This window comes from Balaenoptera borealis (genome assembly GCF_965194805.1).
Source record: "Balaenoptera borealis genome assembly, chromosome: X".
NCBI lineage: Eukaryota > Metazoa > Chordata > Mammalia > Artiodactyla > Balaenopteridae > Balaenoptera > Balaenoptera borealis.
The window spans coordinates 70,309,708-70,330,154 of record NC_138881.1 but is presented as its reverse complement, the minus strand read 5'-3'; the positions used below and the strand labels follow the sequence as shown (position 1 = coordinate 70,330,154).

The window sequence follows — 20,447 nt, the reverse complement described above, 5'->3', positions numbered from 1 at the left end:
TTACCTTTACTGGAGAAATTTATAATTTCATATGGCTTCAATTTAATGTATAGTGTCTTTTCATTTCAACTTGAAGGACTCCCATTAACATTTCTTGCAGAGCAGATTTAGTGGTAATAAACTCACTCAACTTATATTTATCTAGAAATGTCGTAATTTCTCCTTCATTTTTGAAGGACAGTTTCCTAGATATATAATTCTCAGCTGATAATTTTTTCTTTTACCACTTTAAATATATCATCCAACTTCCTTCTTACCTGCAAGCTTTCTGCTATGAAATCCTCTGATAATCTTACAGAGAATCCCCTGTAGGTGATGAGTCACTTTTGCTGCTTCCAGTATTCTTTCACTGTCTTTGTCTTTTGACAGTTTGATTATAATGTGTCTCTGTGTGGAATTCTTTGTATTTATCCTACTTGGAGTTTTTTAAACTGCTTGGATTTGTATATCAATGACTTTTCTCAAATTTGGGAAGTTTTCAGGTATTTATTCAAATCATCTTTCTGTCTCTTTGCCTTTCTCTCTTCCTTCTGGGACTTCTATAATGCATGTATTGGTCTGCTTTTGATGTCCCATTAGTCTCTTAGGCCCTGTTCACATTTTTATTGATAAGAATTATTTTTCCTTTTTTGCTCCTCAAGCTTCATAATATGAAATGACCTCTTTTCAAGTTCACTGATCCTTTCTTCCACCTCTTTTGTCTTCTGTTGAACTCCTTCAGTGAATTTTTCCATTCAGTTATAGTATTTTCAGCTCTAAAATTTCTGTTTGGTTCCTTTTATAATCTCTATTTCTGCTGATATTCTCATTTTGTACATATATTGTCACCCTTATTTCTTTTATTTCTTTATGTTTTTCTTTAGTTCTTTGAGCAGATTTAATGTAATTGTTTTAAAGTATTTGTGTAGTAAATCCAATGTTCATTTTCTTCAGGGACATTTTCTGGACATTTATTTTGTTCTTTTGAATGGCTGATGTTTTCCTATTTCTCTGTATATTTTGTGATTTTTTTTTTTAATTGGGCATTTGAATAAAACAACACCTCTCCCAGTCTTTGCAGTCTGGGTCTGCATAGTTGAAGACCTTCACTAATTAGACTGGTGTAAAGGCTTAAGGTCTTTGTAGGCCTTTGCTGGGCATGTGTCTCCCCTGGTCTTGTGTGCATGTTTTGTACTGATCCCCCTCTGTACACAGCTACTTTTAAATATCTTTATTTCCTGAAGATTCTCGTTCTTGCTTATCCTAGACCCTTAGATGGTCTAGTATATTCATCAATCAGTAATCTCTTTCTCCAGGTGTATGAGGGTCTATAGTCTTCTTGCCATTTTCTTGAGTCTTGCCTGATGCTTCCTGCTACTTCTCCTAGCCTGAGATCTGAGTCATGCCACTTTTGGCTATGTGAGCTCCAAGTTTGGAGCTAAAGAGATGAATCTCTCAAGCAGCCCAAAGCCAGGTTAGAATGTTGTAAGTTCTGTCTACTCTGTTCTCTTTGGTTCACATAAGGGGACTGGTGACAAAGCCAACACTTTCCCTGATCCATGTCATGCTACACAAGGAAGAGAGTGTGACACTTTTTAAAATGCTGTGAAATTTCCTACATTTTTAGTATGGCTTTTTCTTGGTTGTTTATTTGCTTGGTTGCTGTAAAATCTTTGACTAATTTCTACCATGATGTTATTCTTGTCAGTCTCTAGTTTTTAACTTGATGTTTCCAGGGAAGAGGGATGAGACTCTAGGTCTGCTTAGTCTTTCATCTTGCTGCTGTCTCTGCTGTTTGTTGTTTAAATTACAGAGTAAGTGTATCAGTACATATAGTGTTAGTGCAACAAACAACCAGGGTGTTTGATTTCTTTTAAATGCCTATGTTTTGGTTCAACAAGGATCCATGTGCAAAAATAAAGACATGAAACCGTGATTCATGTTAAGAATGCTAGTCCATCCCAGCAAGGACTGTAGCCTGATAAGAGCTATAAATCTTTTGCTGTTTTTTAAGGAACTGATCTCTGAGTATACATGTAATAAAACATTTAATTTCAGTTGTAAAAATATATGTAGAACTTAAAGCTAACATTTGACACTTTATTTTCTAAAGTTAGTAAAGAATTTTTATATTTTCTCAATTTTTTTTACATGAGTAGCATTGAGATAATATCTTAAAATATTTTTGAGAGTATAATTTCAGGGGATCCAGATTTGTACTTGTAAACTCCCCAGGTCCTTGGCATCAGAACTTAATCATTCCACATAATAATTTATATTATTTTACTTATATCCTTCCATTATTTTTAACAGCCAGTATCTCTAGAATCAGTATGGTGAAATCAGGCTTGTTATGCCATGTATGTGTACTTTTTATAATTCCATTGAAATGTCCTAGAATTCCAGTTTCCCTGATCTTAATCTCTTAAGATTTATGAATTTTTAACTAGTAAAATTATATAGAAAAAAACAAATAGCATCTTGGTTGTCAATTGCAAGAATTTGTCGGGCTAGTAAACTTTTCTAATTTCATGTGACTTAATAGAAGAACAATCCATATGCTTAAAAAAGGGTGTTAGTCCCTTAGCCAAAAGTTGTAATATTAAAATTTCAGTTGTAAGCTTATTTAGTTTCTGAAAGCTTTTCTAGACTTGGTAGAGAGAAGAGGGGGAAATATTTTTAAATAAGCCAGTACTTTTCTTCTTTGCTCCAGAACACATTGTTCTCAACCAGAAACAACTTACTCCCTTCCTCCCAACTGCCTACCCTATATAATGGTCTCTTGTATATTTCCACTCTTGACCTTTGTTGAATTATGGCAAGTGAAGCTAGTTAATAATAAAGGCACAAGTTAATTCAATCATTCAATCAGCATATATTTATTGATTGCCTACCACACGCCCAGCAGTGTCCTCTATGCTCTATAACTCATAATTGAAAGACATCTAGGAAGCCCTGCTGATTAAAGCAGAATGCTTGATAGGTTTGATAGGTTTTAATGCTCAACTGATACCGAAACAACTGATGGAAAGCTAAAACATTAATTTATGAATTACTTACTGATGAACTTTGCTGAGAGACATGGTTATTGTCTGAGTGTTTCAGATAATCAAATTCTCTTTAAGCGTATGCTAATTAATAATATACTTAATTTTCCTGGCTTATATAAAATATAGTATATTTCAGATAGGAGCTTTGTTAGACCCATGAACTGCTCTGAAGTTTTAAAAAATATAATACCTATGATATGTGTAGAATTGTCTTTCTAACAGAAAGATTTTTGAAATCAAACAAATGCTTTTTTGTGTATATTCTCTGTGTTACTATATAAAAATAATTAGACTAAATTGTTTTAAACATGATACTTTGCCCTTAAGAATCTCATAGTCTAGAAAAAATATTACAACAGAGTCATATGTAGGGTCTAAATCGTATAAAATATAGTAAAATTTGTTTTAAAAATTCCTTAAATCATCCACAAAAGTAACTATATGCATGCTTTACTGTGAATGTATAACCATGTATAATAATGTGTGTATAAAATGTATAATTAATATTCTGATATACGGTATCTATTTTAAGTATAATTTTCCATGAGAAAGGTAAGTGTTATAGCTGGATTCACAAATCTTAACTATCCATATGATGTGACTCCAGTTTACATCCAAATTAGTGTGTTACATACTTTAGTGTATCCACTCTTAGCCAAGAGAAGCAGATTTCCAACATTAGGCACTTCCTTGCATTCACATTCAAAGTTGTGACTCTGCAACTCTCCATTAGTTTGAGCAGGACAGCCATTTGTGGAGGCAGTTTTATGATGGCCATAAAAAGACTATTCCAGTAATCTCCTGACTGTCTAGTTATCTTCTATCTCATGCACAAGACCTTTCTTTAGAAATATGTTTTATATTTCTCTTCTCAACTCCTACCTCCTCTAACCTAGTTCCAAGCCTAGATTACCTCTTGCCTAAATTATTGTGAAAGTTTCCATACTTATTCAATTCACTATACACATTTAGTCACATTAATCATCCTAATGTATAAAAGTACAATTCTGACCATATAACTCATCTGCTTAAAAACTTTCAATGACTCCCCATTTTCTACAGAATTAGATATAAATGTACCTTGGCATTCATGGCCTCCACAAAGACCCTAACTCCCTTTCTAGTTCTAGCTGAATTCACCATTCCCAAACACACCCTATCCTTTTATTCCACAGTATTCATGCCATTCTTTACCCCTGGAATGCTCTTTTATTTCTATCAAGATTCTGCTCATCTTTTAAGGTTCAGCTGAGATATAAATCCTCAAGTTGATGTAACTTTGCCGTGTCTTTAACTCCTATTGTACCTCCCTTGTGGCACTTATCATATTTATCTTTGTATTACAGCCATTCATGTACCTGTCTTATCTTTCCCTCTAAGATCATAGTTCTTGCCCTCCAGGAAATTATGTTTTACCCACCTTTTTATTTCCTGTAGCACCTAAAACAGCACCTAGTACAGAGATGCCTGATAAATATTTGAAGAGAATTCAAATTAGTTACCTTGGAAAGTTATCTATACTTATTTCAATAATGTTCAATTTGTCAAAAAGTTTCTGAAGTTCTTTTACAATTGCTTTAAGGACCTGTGGGATTCTTTTAAATGCTTTCAGTGGTGACAAATCTTCATCATTTCAGGGAAAATTTGATTTTGGAAAATAGAATTCATTCTGAGACACGTTTAGTGAATAATATGGATGTTCAATCTGAGCTGTTATATTTTCAGTTAAAACAAAGAGAATATGAATGAGACAGAATATCTGGGTGAGTCATGAACTAACAGCTCCAAAAGAAAAGTTCCCAAAGTGCTTTCAACAATAGCAACATCATTGTAATGACTTTATAACTTCCAAAGATTTTTATTTTGAAACACAAAGTACTCATTTGGATATGTAAATTCTAATATATTTGTTAAATTAGTCTTTTATTGTAGATTCATTTTGCAATTTTCCAAACCAGGGTGTTGAAAAGTGTGTTTGGAACTTAAATATCACTTAAATGAGAAGTATATTTTCCGACTCATTTGAAATACTGTATTTTATAGCTTCTGGTGAGGGAGAAACCTTGTCATCACTCTTGCTTGGAAGAAAACGTTCCAAATTTGAGGGAAACATTTGTACAGTACTATGATTCAAAAAAGCCTACAAATTTAGCTACTATGCTTGGCCATTCTTAAGTTTTAGCAGAAACATAAGGAACTGAAAGATAGATTTAAAGTAAATAATAGAGGGTAGTTGAATATAGCATTTGAGTATCATGTAACTGGTGCCACAGAATTATAAAACAAAAAAATGAAACTTCATCTCTTCCCAAATCACATGGAATTTATAATATTTGTATGTTAAGGTGCTTATAGGAGTTTTCCATTTTCTTGGTTACATACAACTGACTTAATCAAGAAACCACATTTTATAGTCTTAAAATGTATAAGGTCCATGTTTAAAGAAATTCAGTTACCATGTTTATTATGTGTATCATTTTTATGGTTTCATATTAACTTTTTATTAGTAGTTTATAGGGGGGGTTGCAATTTATTTGGTTTAACATGTTTTCTCTAGCAACTTTACATAATCAGTTTTAAAATATCCTCACTAATAGATGGAAGTATGTGCACAAATATTCCAAAATAGTTGGATATCTCTATTCTTTCAAGAGTATATTATGTGATTATTTTAGCAGATTTACCTCCTTCATTGCGACTAGCAATCAATTTACTCTGCAAACATTGTATCATATACCAAGTATTAGTGGGAGGACAAGAAAGTATACTTTTTAAAGAATTTTTCTGTAGAAATTTTCTTTTCACTCTTGTTCACCATTTAAAAAAATCAATTATTCAAACCTTCTCATGACCCTCAAGGATTCTAGTTAATTGTCATTTTACCGTAATGGGATTTTAACTTTAGTAAAATTTTTCCTTACAACTATTATTTGGAGTTTATATAATTTTTAGCCTGTCCCTAGCATATTGATGCATTTTGAACTCAAAGTAAAATGGCAGGTCTGGTGGCCAGGGACAGTATTCTTTTACCTGAAATTTGAATAATTGAGGATATTACTCTACTATTTACTTTGACTGATCATCACTTCTTATCAGTAAGCATAATACAAATTAATTGGCCATCACTGAATATAATTTATCAAAACCAATAAATGTTTGATTGCATACCACATTCCCACCACCACTACCACTTAGCAAGGTTGATTTGACTTGTCGGTCTCTCAGGAAACACATATTTGGAAGGGAAGGAGAGGGCAAGGGGAGAGTTTGGAGTACTCCCTAATTCTTGTGTGTCCCAGGAAAAGGTATGGTTAAGTCCAGACTAACCTGAACCATAGCTCACAGAAACACCTTGGTCTCTTTAAACACTCCCCAGAATCCTATGAGAGTAGCATCTATCTCCTTGAGCGGCAATGCTGATGTAATAAGGTGTTACTAGCTATTCACCTTAGTAGTTTCTACCTAAAAAGGGATTTGCAGTTATGTAAGATGAATAAACCTAGAGAGCTAATATACAGTATGATGACTATAGTTAATTATTTAATTATTGTAACATTTATTCCACAGAACACTGCATTTTTATTATAATAATTTTCTTGTCCATAGATTTCCAAACCTTCCAAACCGGGTACTTCCAGGCCCAAAAAATGTCTTCAAAATTTTCTTGAATTTTCAGAGGAACTGCACTACTTCTTGAATTTTCCCACAAAGGAATGCTTTTTAAATCTCTTGCTTTCAATAAGGTAACAGCATTGTCCACATGGGAGATATGCTCTGAATGCAGACCTATCTTGACATCTTGTATGAATTCTTTGGTGTTGATCAGCATTCCAATAGTGTCAATGCATACCTTACTGAGATTCCATTTGTTGTTTCCACAGATTTCAGGAAACCTTACTGTGCCTTGGATTACAGGGTGTTCTAGAAAAAGAGCAGTAAGTAATCTTTCATTTAAAGCAGCAAATGGGTTTCCCCCTGTCTCGTTAGTAAGAATGCCATTGAGAAAGTTGTTATGATATTTGTAAAGTTGGCAAAACTGAACTTCAATAAGTTAATTAATCTCAAAGGACATATTTTGAGATTATAATATTTATATATACTAAAAAGGTAACCTTAAATAAAATGCAGTAATCAGCACATTGTATAATCTTTGAGCAGGTTTTTGTAGTTTAAAAAAAAAAAAATTTAAAGGTATTTCATAAAATATCATAATTTTTCTACATCTAATAAGCCCAGTTAATTTGATCATAGAATTGATTGATATAAACATCTCAATCAAAGTTAAATAATTTACATTACTATTTATTATTTGTGTATTTCAGTATTTAGAAATGATAAGTAACTAATATTTTAACAATACTATTTTCTGGCTTTCTGCTACAACTGTTATGGTTCTTAAAATATTAATATAACAGAATTTCATTAAAATTGTGTTTTCTCAAAGAAGCTCATTCAGTTGGTCTGCATTTTAACATGCAGGAGATTTTGATGTAACTTTTCCTTAGAAGGGAAACTATTAAAGGATTTCAAAAGTAAAAAAAAGACATGAGTAGACTTTTAGAAAGATAGCTCAAGTTATTGTATGGTAGATAGCTTTGGAACAATGGAACAGAATTGAGAGTGCAGAAATAAGTTGTTATATTTATAGTCAATTGATTTTATACAAAGATGTTATGACAGTTCATTGCAGAGGAGAAAGATAGTCTGTTCAACAAAGTATAGTGCATAAAATTTAAAAATGGATAAATTGGATCTCAACAAAATTCAAAACTTTAGCACTTCAAAAGACCATGAAGAAAATGAAAAGGCAAGCAACAGCCTAGAAGGAAATACTTACAAATCACTTATCCATTAAAAGACTTGTAACCAGAATATACAAAAAACTCTTACAAAGAAAAACAATCTGATCATAAAATGGACAAAAGATATGAACAGATATTTCAACAAAGCAGATACATGAATTTTTAATAAATACATGAGCAGATGCTCAAAATCATACATCATTCAGGAAATGCCTATTAAACCCAAAATAAGGTATTTCACAGTCTCTACAATAACAAATATTGGCAAAGATATGAAGATAAAGGAACAATCATACATTGATGGTGAGAACGTAAAATGGCACAGCCACTTTGGAAAACAGTTTGGTAGTTTCTGAAAATGTCAAACATAAACTACCATACAACCCAGCAATTCCACTCATCAGTATCCGCCAAAGAGAAACAAAAACACTTCTACATGTAGGATTGCATGCATATGTTCAGCAGTTGATGTAACATCCTTAATAATAACCAAAAATTGGAAGCAACCTAAAAGCCCATCAACTTGTAAATGGATAGACAAAGTACAGTATATCCATACAATGTAATACAATTCAGTAATAAAAAGGAATTAACTAGTGAGACATGGTGCATCATAGATGAACCTCAAAAAGATTATGCACTGTGACAGAAGCTAGACACAAGAGACCACATATTATATGTTTCTATTTATATGAAATGTCCAAAGACAAATACAAATTCATAGAGACAGGAAATAGATCAGTAGTTGCCTGAGGTTGGGGATAGGAATGTGGAACATCTGGAAATAGATATGAGAGATATATTACAGAGATTACAATGTTCTAAAACTGATATATGCTGATGTTTTCACCACTAAGTGAAGTTACTAAAAATCATTGAACTGTATACTTTAACTCAACATATTCAAAATTTTATTTAAACATGTAATTAGTATAAAAATTGAGATTTTTACATATTATTTTTACTTTACAAAATCTTTGAAATCATGTGTATTTTACATTTATAGTACATGTCAGTTTGAATGTTAAATTTTCATCATACAAACTTGATCTATATGTAAATTTCATAAGATTTACAGTTGAAAATCTGTTTATATTATGTAAACATAATACTGTAGTAAAGTTGTTTTTATAAAGAGATACCATTAAGAGAATGAAAGACAAACCACAGATAGGGAGAAAATAATTACAAATGGTACAGCTGATAAAGGACCTTTGTCCAGGATACAGAAAGAATTCTCAAAATTCAATAATAAGGGAACACAACCCAATAAAAAATGGGCAAAATATTTGAAAGACACTTCACCAAAGAAGATATGGAGATAGCCAATAAGAGCATGTAAAGGTGCTCAACACCATTAGTCATAAGATAAATGTAAATTTAAACCACAATATGACCACCCATTATAATAGCTAAATTTTTTTAATCATACCAAGTTTTGGTAAGGATGTGAAGGAATCGAAAATATAATACTATAAAACTGACAACAAATATTGGCAAAGATATGGAGATAAAGGAACAATCAAACGTTGATGGTGGGAATGTGAAATGGTACAACCACTCTGGAAAACAGTTTGGCAGTTTCTTAAAAAGCTAAACATACACCTACCCTATGACCCAGCTATTCTAAGTATTTACCCAAGAGGAGTGATAGCACATATCCATACAAAGATTTGTACATGAATGTTTATAGCAGCTTTATTTATAATAGCCTAAAATTAGAAACAAACTAAATGTTCATTAACAGGTGAATGGATAAACAAATTTTTTGTTCGTATAGGGAAATAGTACTCAACATTAAAAATATGAGCTATTGATGCACACATCAACATGAATGAATCTCAAAATAATCAGCCTGAGTGAAAGAAACCAGATGAAAAAAAAAGAGTACATACTGTATGCTTCCATCTGTATAAAATTATTGAAAATGCAAACAAGAAGCAGATCAGTGGTTGCATGGTAAGGCAGGAGGGCAAAAGGTAGGGCAAACTGATTGAAAGGGAGCATTAGGAAACTTTTAGGGATGATGGGTATGTTTGTCCAAGATTGTTTCTTGAGCATATACATATATCAAAACATCAAATTGTATAATTTAAATATGTGTAGTTTAGTTTTTGTTAATTATACCTCAATAAAGCTTTAAAAATATAACAATTCAGTTATTAGAAAACCTAGGTATTTGAATCTTCTTTTTCAACTATAAATCTTATGAAATTTACATATAGATCAAGTTTGTATGATGAAAATTTAACATTCAAACTGACATGTACTATAAATGTAAAATACACATGATTTCAAAGATTTTGTACAGTAAAAATAATATGTAAAAATCTCAATTTTTATACTAATTACATGTTTAAATAAAATTTTGAATATATTATGTTAAAGTATACTATTAAAATTAATTTTACCATCTGTTTTTCATTTTTTTAATGTTGCTACTAGAAAATGTAAGCCCACGTATGTGTCTCATATTGTATTTCTATTGTACTACACAGGTCCACAATGTGCCAGATATTGTGCTTGGTCTTAGGGATACAATGGTGAGAAAAAACAGATGTTTTCCCTGCTCTCATGGAGCTAATGACCTAGATTTAATAAGAAGAGAGGTATTCATGAAATAATTACATAATCAGATATAAAATGCCATTGTGACAAACGCCCATGTTGGTCACTTTCTAGCTTCTTCTGGAAGCACACTTTATACACACAATGGAATATAACCATTGCCTCTGAAAATTCTCTCACCCACTTCCAAGGAAAATTTTACCAGTGTCAATGTCCCTCAGTCAAACCCACTAAGAAAAAACCAGTAGTTAAATAAGTTGTGTTTATTACTTGTTGCAGCAAAGGAGAACACATACCATGTAGAACCATGACACATCACAGTAAGAAGATGTTAGAAATAACTTACTGGAGGATTTGGGCTTTGGTTGGGTGATTTAAGGGAGGGTATAAGGAAGTGAGGATTTGTTCTAGATTGGATGCTGTGAGAAAGTGGGAGCAATTCTGTGATAGGGTATTTTGCGTGTGGCATTGCAAACTTGGTTTTGTCTGTTGAGGCAAAATTATGAAGAAGCCTTGTTTTGTTTCATCTTATGATAGTCTCTGAGTAATCTTGTTTTAGATGGTAGTCTGTGAAATTAAACAATGTGTTCAACAAGAGAACAAAATAGCCTGACTGTGAGTGTCAGGCCAGCATGTAATAATATTGTAGTCTAGCTCTGAACATCAGTTAAATTTTGGATGACGGTGGCTGCTTTTTTTTTTTTCTATCTCACTAGTATATATCTTGACATCATTATGCACACTGTGTTTAACATTCTATTCATATTACAGTTACTGTCCATGCACACCATCCTGAAAAGTCATCTTTGTGAAACTGATTGTTAAATGGATAGTTAGTATCAATAAGTGTCCAAGCAGGAAAACAGAAAACTCGCCAGAAGAATTTAATATGATAAATTATTTAGACAGGTTTTAGAGGATTTTAAAAAGCAAAAAGGAAACTGTGAAGCAACAAGAGTGTTAAATTCAGGAAGGTAACTATTACCCCTTGGGCTAGGAAAACAAAGAGAAGTTTGTATTTTCAGAAACTACAAAATTAGAGGAGAGGTTTGCTGAGATGGGACTCATTTCTGAGTTTGGTACACTGCCAGCTAATGCTGGTACCTCTAGGGGGCACAATGAGGTTGATTCTGGTAGTGTAGAAAATCAGGAACCAACTGTGACTATTACCAACAACCAATGTCAGGATGAAGGGTTGTCCCTTGGGTGATACTGATAGGAATAGGAAGCAAAACAGGAAGGACCATCTTCTCTTCTTCAGCCTTCCAGTCTCCTTCTACTGCTCTCTATTGTCAGAATCTCATTCAAAGACATTTGGTAAGCAGAAATATACTTTGCAGAGTCCCATCAAAAACATGCTATAGAAGAGTGCATTTGGAACTGAGAAAATGTAGTGTAATTACCAATACAGAAGAAATTAGGAATTTTCATTTGTTTTAGTTTTTTGTATAACCAGACCGTATGAGTGTATGCTGCCACTTGTGGAATCAAAATAAGTCTATATAAATTAGGGACTTACTATAGAATTTTTAAAATCTGGTTAGTGTCTTTTTGACTTTTGAAGACTACAAATGGTTCTGATTGTTCTTATTATAACAAACTATTTATATGTTAATACTACTCACATTAGGTTGTGGCTTTTCAATAGTAAAAGTAATATTAGCATATGTATAGTATTTTATCGTTCAAAGTCATATTACTTAGATTATCTCATTCTAATCCTTGTAAAAATGTAGAGAGGTAGATAGGGCAGGCGTTTCTATTTAGACTTAATAGATGAAAAAGCTAAATTCAAGATGGTTAAGTTACTTGAAAAGACTGCATATCTAGTAAATGATTGAATTTGGATTAGAACTCAAGTCTTTTATGACTTGTAGTTCCACTATCTTTAGTATTTTGCCTCATAGTAGCATCAGGAAAGGGGAAAAGCTACTGTTTGTTTACAGCAGAAGTCCTCAGCTTTTTGTTTTTCATTTTGTTTGGTTTTTGAGTAAGAAAGCCTTTTTTTTTTTAGATTTCTTTGGAGTCTCAACGTGCCTGCAACAGGGTCTGACTAAAAGGAAAGTGGAAGGATGAATGTAGTTAATTATCTGTTTCAGTCAGTTTTGGAAAGAAATGGAAGTATAACCTTTTGAGTAAGTCATTGCAAGTGGATTCTAATGGCAACTCTATTCTCTTCAGCCCCTGGAATGAAGGGAAAGCCTGGAGAAAGCAGTCAGTAACGTGAAGATCCGTCCAGTCAGTATGTGTTTCCCAACCTTGCCTGATCATAAGAATCATTGGAGTTTGTACGTTGGGGGTAATGGTGACCTGTTAAAAATAAATGTCTGGATACTACCCAAGATATACTGAATCAGAAGCTCTAGAGGAAAACCTGGAAATAGTATTCTTAATAAATGGCCCAGTGATTCTTATGATGAGCCAAGGTTGTGAAACACTGTCCTGGTTCTAGTGGTTAGTGGTACACTGATCAGACTCCATTGTCTAGCAGTAACTGAGCCATATTGTGAAAATTAATTCCACCAAACTTTTTAAATGACTTTTTTCCCAAAAGGCTACAGGTCGATGGAAGCTACATGATTTATTTACAATTTCAATTAAATCCTCTCTAATTTTCTGTCACTTCTATCTATACACTAAGATTTCTTAAAATATTTTCTCATATTGTGACTTTCAGCAGAAAGGAGAACTTAAAAAATACAGATTGGTACTTAGTGATCTACTCACTTAGGTTAATTGAAATATATTTTCAATTCTGCTAGTAACGTAATTTCAGGATTTCTAAGAAATCCAGTGAAAGCATGAGAGCACCATGTTTTAAACATGTAATACAATTTAAAACCACCAAAAATACAATGCATTCCCCTCAGAAAAAAAGAGCCTTAATAAGAGTCACATAAAATAATATTAAACTAAACCTTTGAAACTCTAGTTTTACTCTCTTTAAAAAAATAATGGGAATGGTGTCAGCAAGATTCTCCTTCGCTACATGACATCCCAATTCAACAGCAATATACAGTTCAGTTCCTTTTGTGAGAAATCAAGACACAAGTTAGAGGCTCCTGCACTCAGGGCAAATATGAAACTAGCCACGTTAAACTGGTAAGAAAATTGGAGATACCTTCTCATCATAGTCCCCACCCCTGGCACAGAACCATACAATTGGGAGGAAACCCTCAGCGCACAGCTTCTTCCTGAGTAGGGAAAGACATGTACCAAACATCCAATATCCTAACTTTTCCAGGTGCTATCTGAAGAACTGGCTTCTATCTCACTTGTCTCAGAGTCCTGATGAGACACAGCATATACTAAACCTCTGGGAGCTACAGAAACAAAGGAGATAACACACCCAAACTCATTTTTAGGGGCTAGCATTACCATGATACCAAAGCCAGAAACACTATAAAAGGGACTTCCCTGGTGGTACAGTGGTTAGGAATCCGCCTGCCAATGCAGGGGACACGGGTTCAAGCCCTGGTCTGGGAAGATCCTACATGCTGTAGAGCAACTAAGCCTATTCACCAAAACTACTGAGCCTGCAATCTAGAGCCTGCAAGCCACAACTACTGAGCCCACATACCACAACTACTGAAGCCTGCATGCCACAACTACTGAAGCCTGCATGCCTAGAGCCTGTGCTCTGGAACAAGAGAAAACATCACAATGAGAAGCCCGTGCACCGCAACGAAGAGTAGCCCCCACTCGCTGCAACTAGAGAAAGTCCACACGCAGCAAGGAAGACCCAATATGGCCAAAAATAAATTAATTAATTTATTAATTAAATTTTAAAAACTTAAAAAAAAAAAACACTATAAGAAAACTACAAACCAATATTCCTGATGAATGTAGATGCAAAAATCCTTGAACATATACTAGAAAACTGAATTCAACAACATGTTAAAAAGATCATACATCATGACCAAGTTGGATGTATCCCAGGGATGCAAGGATGTTTCAACATGTGAAAATCAATTAATGTAATGCAATATATTAAAATAACATAGGATACTCACATGATCATCTCAATAGATGCAGAAAAAGCATTTGATAAAATTCAACTCCATTTCATGATAAAAACCCTCAGCAAACTAGGAATAGAAGGATAGGACCTCAATATGATAAAGCTCATATATGAAGAGCCAAAAACTAACACCATACTCAAGGGGGAAAAATAGAAAGCTTTCCTCTAAGATCAGGAACAAGGCAAGGATGCTCACTCTTACCACTTCTATTCAACATAGTACTGGAAGTCCTAGCCAGAGCAGTTAGGCAAGATGAAATAAAAGGCATCCAAATTGGAAAGGAAAAAGTAAAATGATCTCCCTTTGCAGATGACATGATCTTATACACAGAAAACCATAAATAACTCTACAAAAGACCCCGTTAAGACTAATGACTGAATTCAGTAAGGTTGCAGGATACAAAAATCTGCTGTGTTTCTATACACTAACAATGAACTATCTGAAAAAGAAATTGGGGAAATAATCCCATTTGCAATAGCATCAAAAAGAATAAAATACTTAGGAATAAACCTAACTAAGGAGGTAAAAGATGTACAGGCATGCCTCAGAAATATTTTGGGTTCGGTTCCAGAATACCACAATAAAGCAAATATTGCAATAAAGTGAGGCACACAAATTTTTGGTTTCCCAGTGCATATAAAAGTTATGTTTATGCTATGCTGTAGTCTATTAACTGTGCACTAGCATTATGTCTAAAAAAACAATGGACATACCTTAATTAAAAACACTTTATTGCTAAAAATAGCTAACCATCATCTGAGCCTTCAGCGAGTTGTAATCTTTTCACAATAGTAACATCAAGGATTACTTATCACACTATAATAAATATAATAATAATGAAGGAGTTTAAAATATTGTGAGAATTACTGAAATGTGACACAGAGACTTGAAATGGGCAAATGCTGTTGGAAAAATGGCACCAATAGACTTGCTCGATGCAGGGTTTCTACAAACCGTCTATTTGTAAAACAAACAAACAAACAAACAAAAAAACCAGTATCCACAAAGTGCAATAAAGTGAAGTGCAGTGAAACGAGATATGCCTGTACACTGAAAACTACAAAACATTAATGAAGAAATTAAAGACACAAACAAATGAAAAAACATCCCATGTTCATGGATTGGAAGACTTAATGTTAAAATGTTCCTACTACCCAAAATAATCTACAGATTCAGTGCAATCCCTGTCAAAATGTCAATGGCACTTTTTACAGAAGTAGGAAAAAATATTCTAAAATTCATGTGGAACCACAAAAGACTCAGCCAAAACAGTGTTAAAAAGGACAGACTTGAAGGCCTTACACTTCCACTTTTCAAAATATATTACAAAACTACATTTAGATCTCATCTTAAGTGTCCTTACAACAATAAAATAAAAATAATTGTAAAAAATAATGATAGAAACACTGTTGAGAAATGACCCATTACATGCCTCTAAAATTTTTAATTTGAGTGTTTTTTTCTTACTTAGTTTCAAATGAAATAAATTTGTAAATCAATAGTTTAGTTTGATAAGTAGGAAGGAAACCTTCTGAGTTAAAACCATAAATCTAAACACTAAACTAAACTTGTAAAATGCTCATGAATGCATGATAGCAGTAAGAGAGTATTATTTAATGGCCATTTGTTTAGCCTACTTTGTTATTAATTTTGGTGTAATTGTCTCATATCTTGAACATGTAAAAGTGAAGCTCTGTGAACTTTTTAATAACACCTATGTCTAGAGATATAACTGTATATAGATATTTTATATAGATATGTATTTATGTATGTAGTATATGTATCTCACTATTCAGGGCACAGCTCAAATGTCACCTCTTTTGGGAGAGGTTTTCTTTTATCACTCTATCTAAAAACTCCTCTCTAGCCCAAGTTGCTCTTTATCCTACTACTCTATTTAATTTTCTTCTTGCACAAAACATTAACCCAAAGTAGCACATTTATCTGTTTGCTTGTGGTTTTTTTCCACAACCAGATTTTAAACTCCATGAGAATATGAACCTTGTTTATCTTGGCCACAGTCTGTAGCTTAGTAATTATTTTTGTATGAGTCATATTTGTTGCAATAAGCCATCTGTCATATGCTGGACCTACACTGCTGACCAGATAGAATCTGAAATTTTTTAAAAGTTAGTCACCTAGGCAGGGGTCATTTAAATATTAAATTTACAAAGGTCACTTGAACATGGGATTCATGGATCCATGTATGCATGTAGTCTGTGGTTAATACTGTAGGCTTTTTAGATTTAAAACCATGTCCCACAGCTTACTATTTGTGTAACCTTAAGCAAATTATTTAACCGCTCTAGACATCAATTCCCAAATCTGTAAAAATCTAGATAATAATATATACCGCTCACGGTTATTTTGAGGTTTAAATGAAATAAATTTGAAAGTGCTCAATAATGGTGTATGTTGTAGTTGAATGTATTTTTTAGGTTTACTATGGTTCTGGGATTAGAGTCCAGCTTATTAAAAAGGATTATAGTTTATGCTTCAAACTAAGTTGGCACCAAGAGAAGAAAAAATATATTTTCCAAATAGATTAATAGCATTCTCTAATACTTTTGTAAAAACATAAAGCCTGTCAGACCCTCAATCCATAGTTCCAAAATAAGAAAGCAATAGGACAATATCACAAATCAATCAGCCACTGCAGTCATCAGACAGTCTCTGAAAAAGTCATAGTACATGTGCAACAACTAACTATGGAATACAAATAAAAATATAGTGGAAAGACATTTTTAATTCACATAATGTTACTCTTAAGAAGCATTTCTTCTTTTTTCCATATCTGTTTAGGTGGACCTTTTTAAAGTTACTAACTTGTATGTAGACACATACTTAAAATGTGAAAACTATGTCAAAAAAGAAGATACTGGTCTGGTCTATCAGAGTTTGAAATTTTTCTCATGTAAGATATTTAGAACTTTAAGGAAAATAAGTTGGACTCGTTGTGAATATTTATATTTTTAAAAGTTGAATGACCTTGGTCATCTAAATTTCTGGATAGGAATTAAGTTTTTCTAAAAAGAATAGATCATTGGTAGATGGAGTTTGATATAAAATCTTATAATTCTTGTTGTTTTGTAGCTCTTTTTCTTTTTAGAATATTGCCTATAAACAAAATTTTTAAACTAAATTTTTTCCCTTCATATTTATGTAAAATCAGTACAAGTAAAATCTCAATTCAATGATTATTATTCCATTAAAATTTTCATATAATATGTATGCAAAGATGGATTTTTTTTACAACACAAAACACAGTGGAACAAGTGTACGCTTCATTCTCTGCCTATTTAATTACCCTTCTATATTGAGAACATAAGTGATATGCCCTTTCAATGAAGGAAAAAATCTCCTGTCAAGTTATAGTTAATTCTCCTTATTCTTTCTACTTCACACACCTCATCTTTCAACTTCTCACTCAAATCAAAGTAATTATTCAAGAAACTTAGAAGATAAAGGTAAACATATAAATATTTACACGATACCTCCTGCTTTCTCCTTTTCACCTATTTATAAACAACTCTTTATATCTTGCTTCTTTAAACTGAGAATGCAATAGATTATAATTCATTTTAATAAAATTCCCATATTCATCCATTTATTCAATTATTCATTTAACAAATTTTTATTTGAAGTTCCTACTCTGTTCCAGGAATTGATGTAAGCGTTTGACATATATTAGGAACCATACAGACAAAAATCCTTGCCTTTGTGGAGCTCACTTTGTAGTCAGGGGACATATACGGTAAACAAATAAAATAAGCAATTAAATTGTATGTCAGAAGATTTTAAGTACTATGTAGAAAAAAGGAAGCAGAGTAGGGATAATTGCAAGGGTTTAGGGGTGGGAGGGACAGACTGCAGTAGTAAATAGTCCTCATTGCAGTGAAAGAATATTTACTGCAGTGTGTGTGCATGTTTATACTTGACTGTTCCATTACTCAAAAGGTATTTTGCTTTTGCAGTCTCAGCAACACTATTGTGGAATTTCTTTAGATTTAATTGTTATGAAATGTAGCGGTTTAAAAAATATAGTGTATTACTTATATATGAATTATTTGTCCATTATTTAATAATTATATACCAGTCTTTGCTTTGATTTGGAATTCATAGTTATATTCCTTTCCCTTGTGATATTTGAAATATGTTACCCCAGTTTGGTTTCTATAATCCTGTTTAGCATTTATATAGTTTCTTTCATGTCCCTCTTCTGTTGATGCAGCTACTGTGTCTCCTCATTGCTTGTGGAATCTACTAAAACTTATTCTAGCATTAAAGCTCGCTATTTTCTGGTTCTACCTTGCCTGTTTAAATATATTTTTCAGTAGAGGTTGTTGTCTCCTTTTGTCACTTGAGCAAATCTATTGTGTTCGCTGGTATCCTCACCTACACTTTCACTTTCTCACTTCCTCTATTATCTCTCTCTAGTCAACTGTTACTCATGCCTCAAGCCTCAACTCACAATCCTCCCCAGTGACCACCTACTAGCTCTCTTTCGTCTGAAATTCCATAGCACTTACTGTTTGTGCCACACATTTCAGTCTTTAATTCCACTTAGCCTTCAATTTCTGTTTGTTTATCCAGCCTTCCCAGCAAGCCTCTCTTCTATCACCTATAATACTTAAAAAAGTTCTGAGCCTTTACCTGTAAGCATGTTGAAATGAATGGGTAATGTATTACATTACAGTATTCTCTATCTGAGGACCTTAGATCTGCTATTTTGACTTAATCAATCAGTCAGTTACTGGACAATAATCAATTTGATGATTTTTCAAAAACTGTGCTGATTGTTTCTAAATTTGTTGACTCATACCATTGCTTAAATATACTATAGTGTGACACAACTCTGGTATTTGGAAAATAGTAGGAATTGTATGTAATAAGAATCACAGGAGCTATGTATATTTTTAACAACACAAAGGTGCATATCTTAAAAAGTATTTTTATAATTCAGATAATTTTCATGGTGTAAGAAACAACTAGATTAATCCATTTTTTTTGTTCAGGAATTAGGTGGTTAGAACAGTTACTTGCCAGTTAATTAAGATAGGCTCTCTTTATACAGGGTTAACCAAAAAATAAGAATTATGAATTTTTAAAAATAAGATTAACAGTCTGATTTATTCAGAGATACTTTAGTTTTTTTATAAAACTCTTTTTATTTATTTATGGCTGTGTTGAGTCTTCGTTGCTGCCCACGAGGGCTCAGTAGTTGTGGCTCACGGGATCTAGAGCGCAGGCTCAGTAGTTGTGGCACATGGGCTTAGTTGCTCCGCTGCATGTGGGATTTTCCAGGACCAGGGCTCGAACACGAGTCCCCAGCATTGGCAGGCGGATTCTTAACCACTGCACCACCAGGGAAGTCCCCAGAGATACTTTAAAGTATCGCAGCGTCTTTTCCTTTCTGTCTTTTCCCTATTCTAAATTAATGTGTACTCTTTTTTTTTCTGACAGTATTAAGTGTAAACCTAGTAAAACACATCCATCTTCTGTTGAGTGGGTGTCATATAAAACTTCTGTGAGACTTTAATATATCATGTTTTCATGATAAACATTTTAAACTACCTATCTACATATATATTGGTTTGTTTTTTAATTGTAATGAAGTTTAAATTTAAAGAGCTTAATTTACAGACATTGTGTATGTCTGTTGAAGGACATTCGCTATCTGGCTGTATATACCAAAAAAGTGTTACTTAAGAAGTTGGTTACTAAGCCTATACTTTGTGGTTTACTGTTGAGCTATTAGATAACTCAAATTTCTGTACCTGGTGTCAAGTCTGTTGCAATATATCCAAATTAGTTAAAACTAAGATCCTTACTAAATCTGATTTTGGACTTACTTTGAACTTGAAATCTCTTTCGGGCACTGATTCCTCTTTGTTGTTTGTTAATATGGAGTAGGGACCTGGATTTTCTTCTGGTGGTGCTATAGCTCCCAAATGATAATTCTGCAATATATTCTTCTGGAATTTTTAGTTTTATTTTTGTTTATTTTTCAGTTTTGTTTTCGAATT

General features: G+C 33.0%; 1 protein-coding gene across 2 annotated transcripts in view; it reads left to right on the top strand.

The window, feature by feature from the left end:
* HDX (highly divergent homeobox) overlaps positions 1 to 20,447 on the top strand; it is a 180,922-nt gene that overhangs the window by 67,592 nt on the left and 92,883 nt on the right. The window contains exon 4 of one of the 2 annotated variants that reach the window (XM_082377176.1): positions 6,911 to 6,964. The exons of the other annotated variant lie outside the window; for it this stretch is intronic. Within the exon in view, the coding sequence (XP_082233302.1) occupies positions 6,911 to 6,964 (54 nt within the window). The remainder of the gene's footprint in view (positions 1 to 6,910; positions 6,965 to 20,447) is intronic. 2 annotated transcript variants of the gene reach the window in all.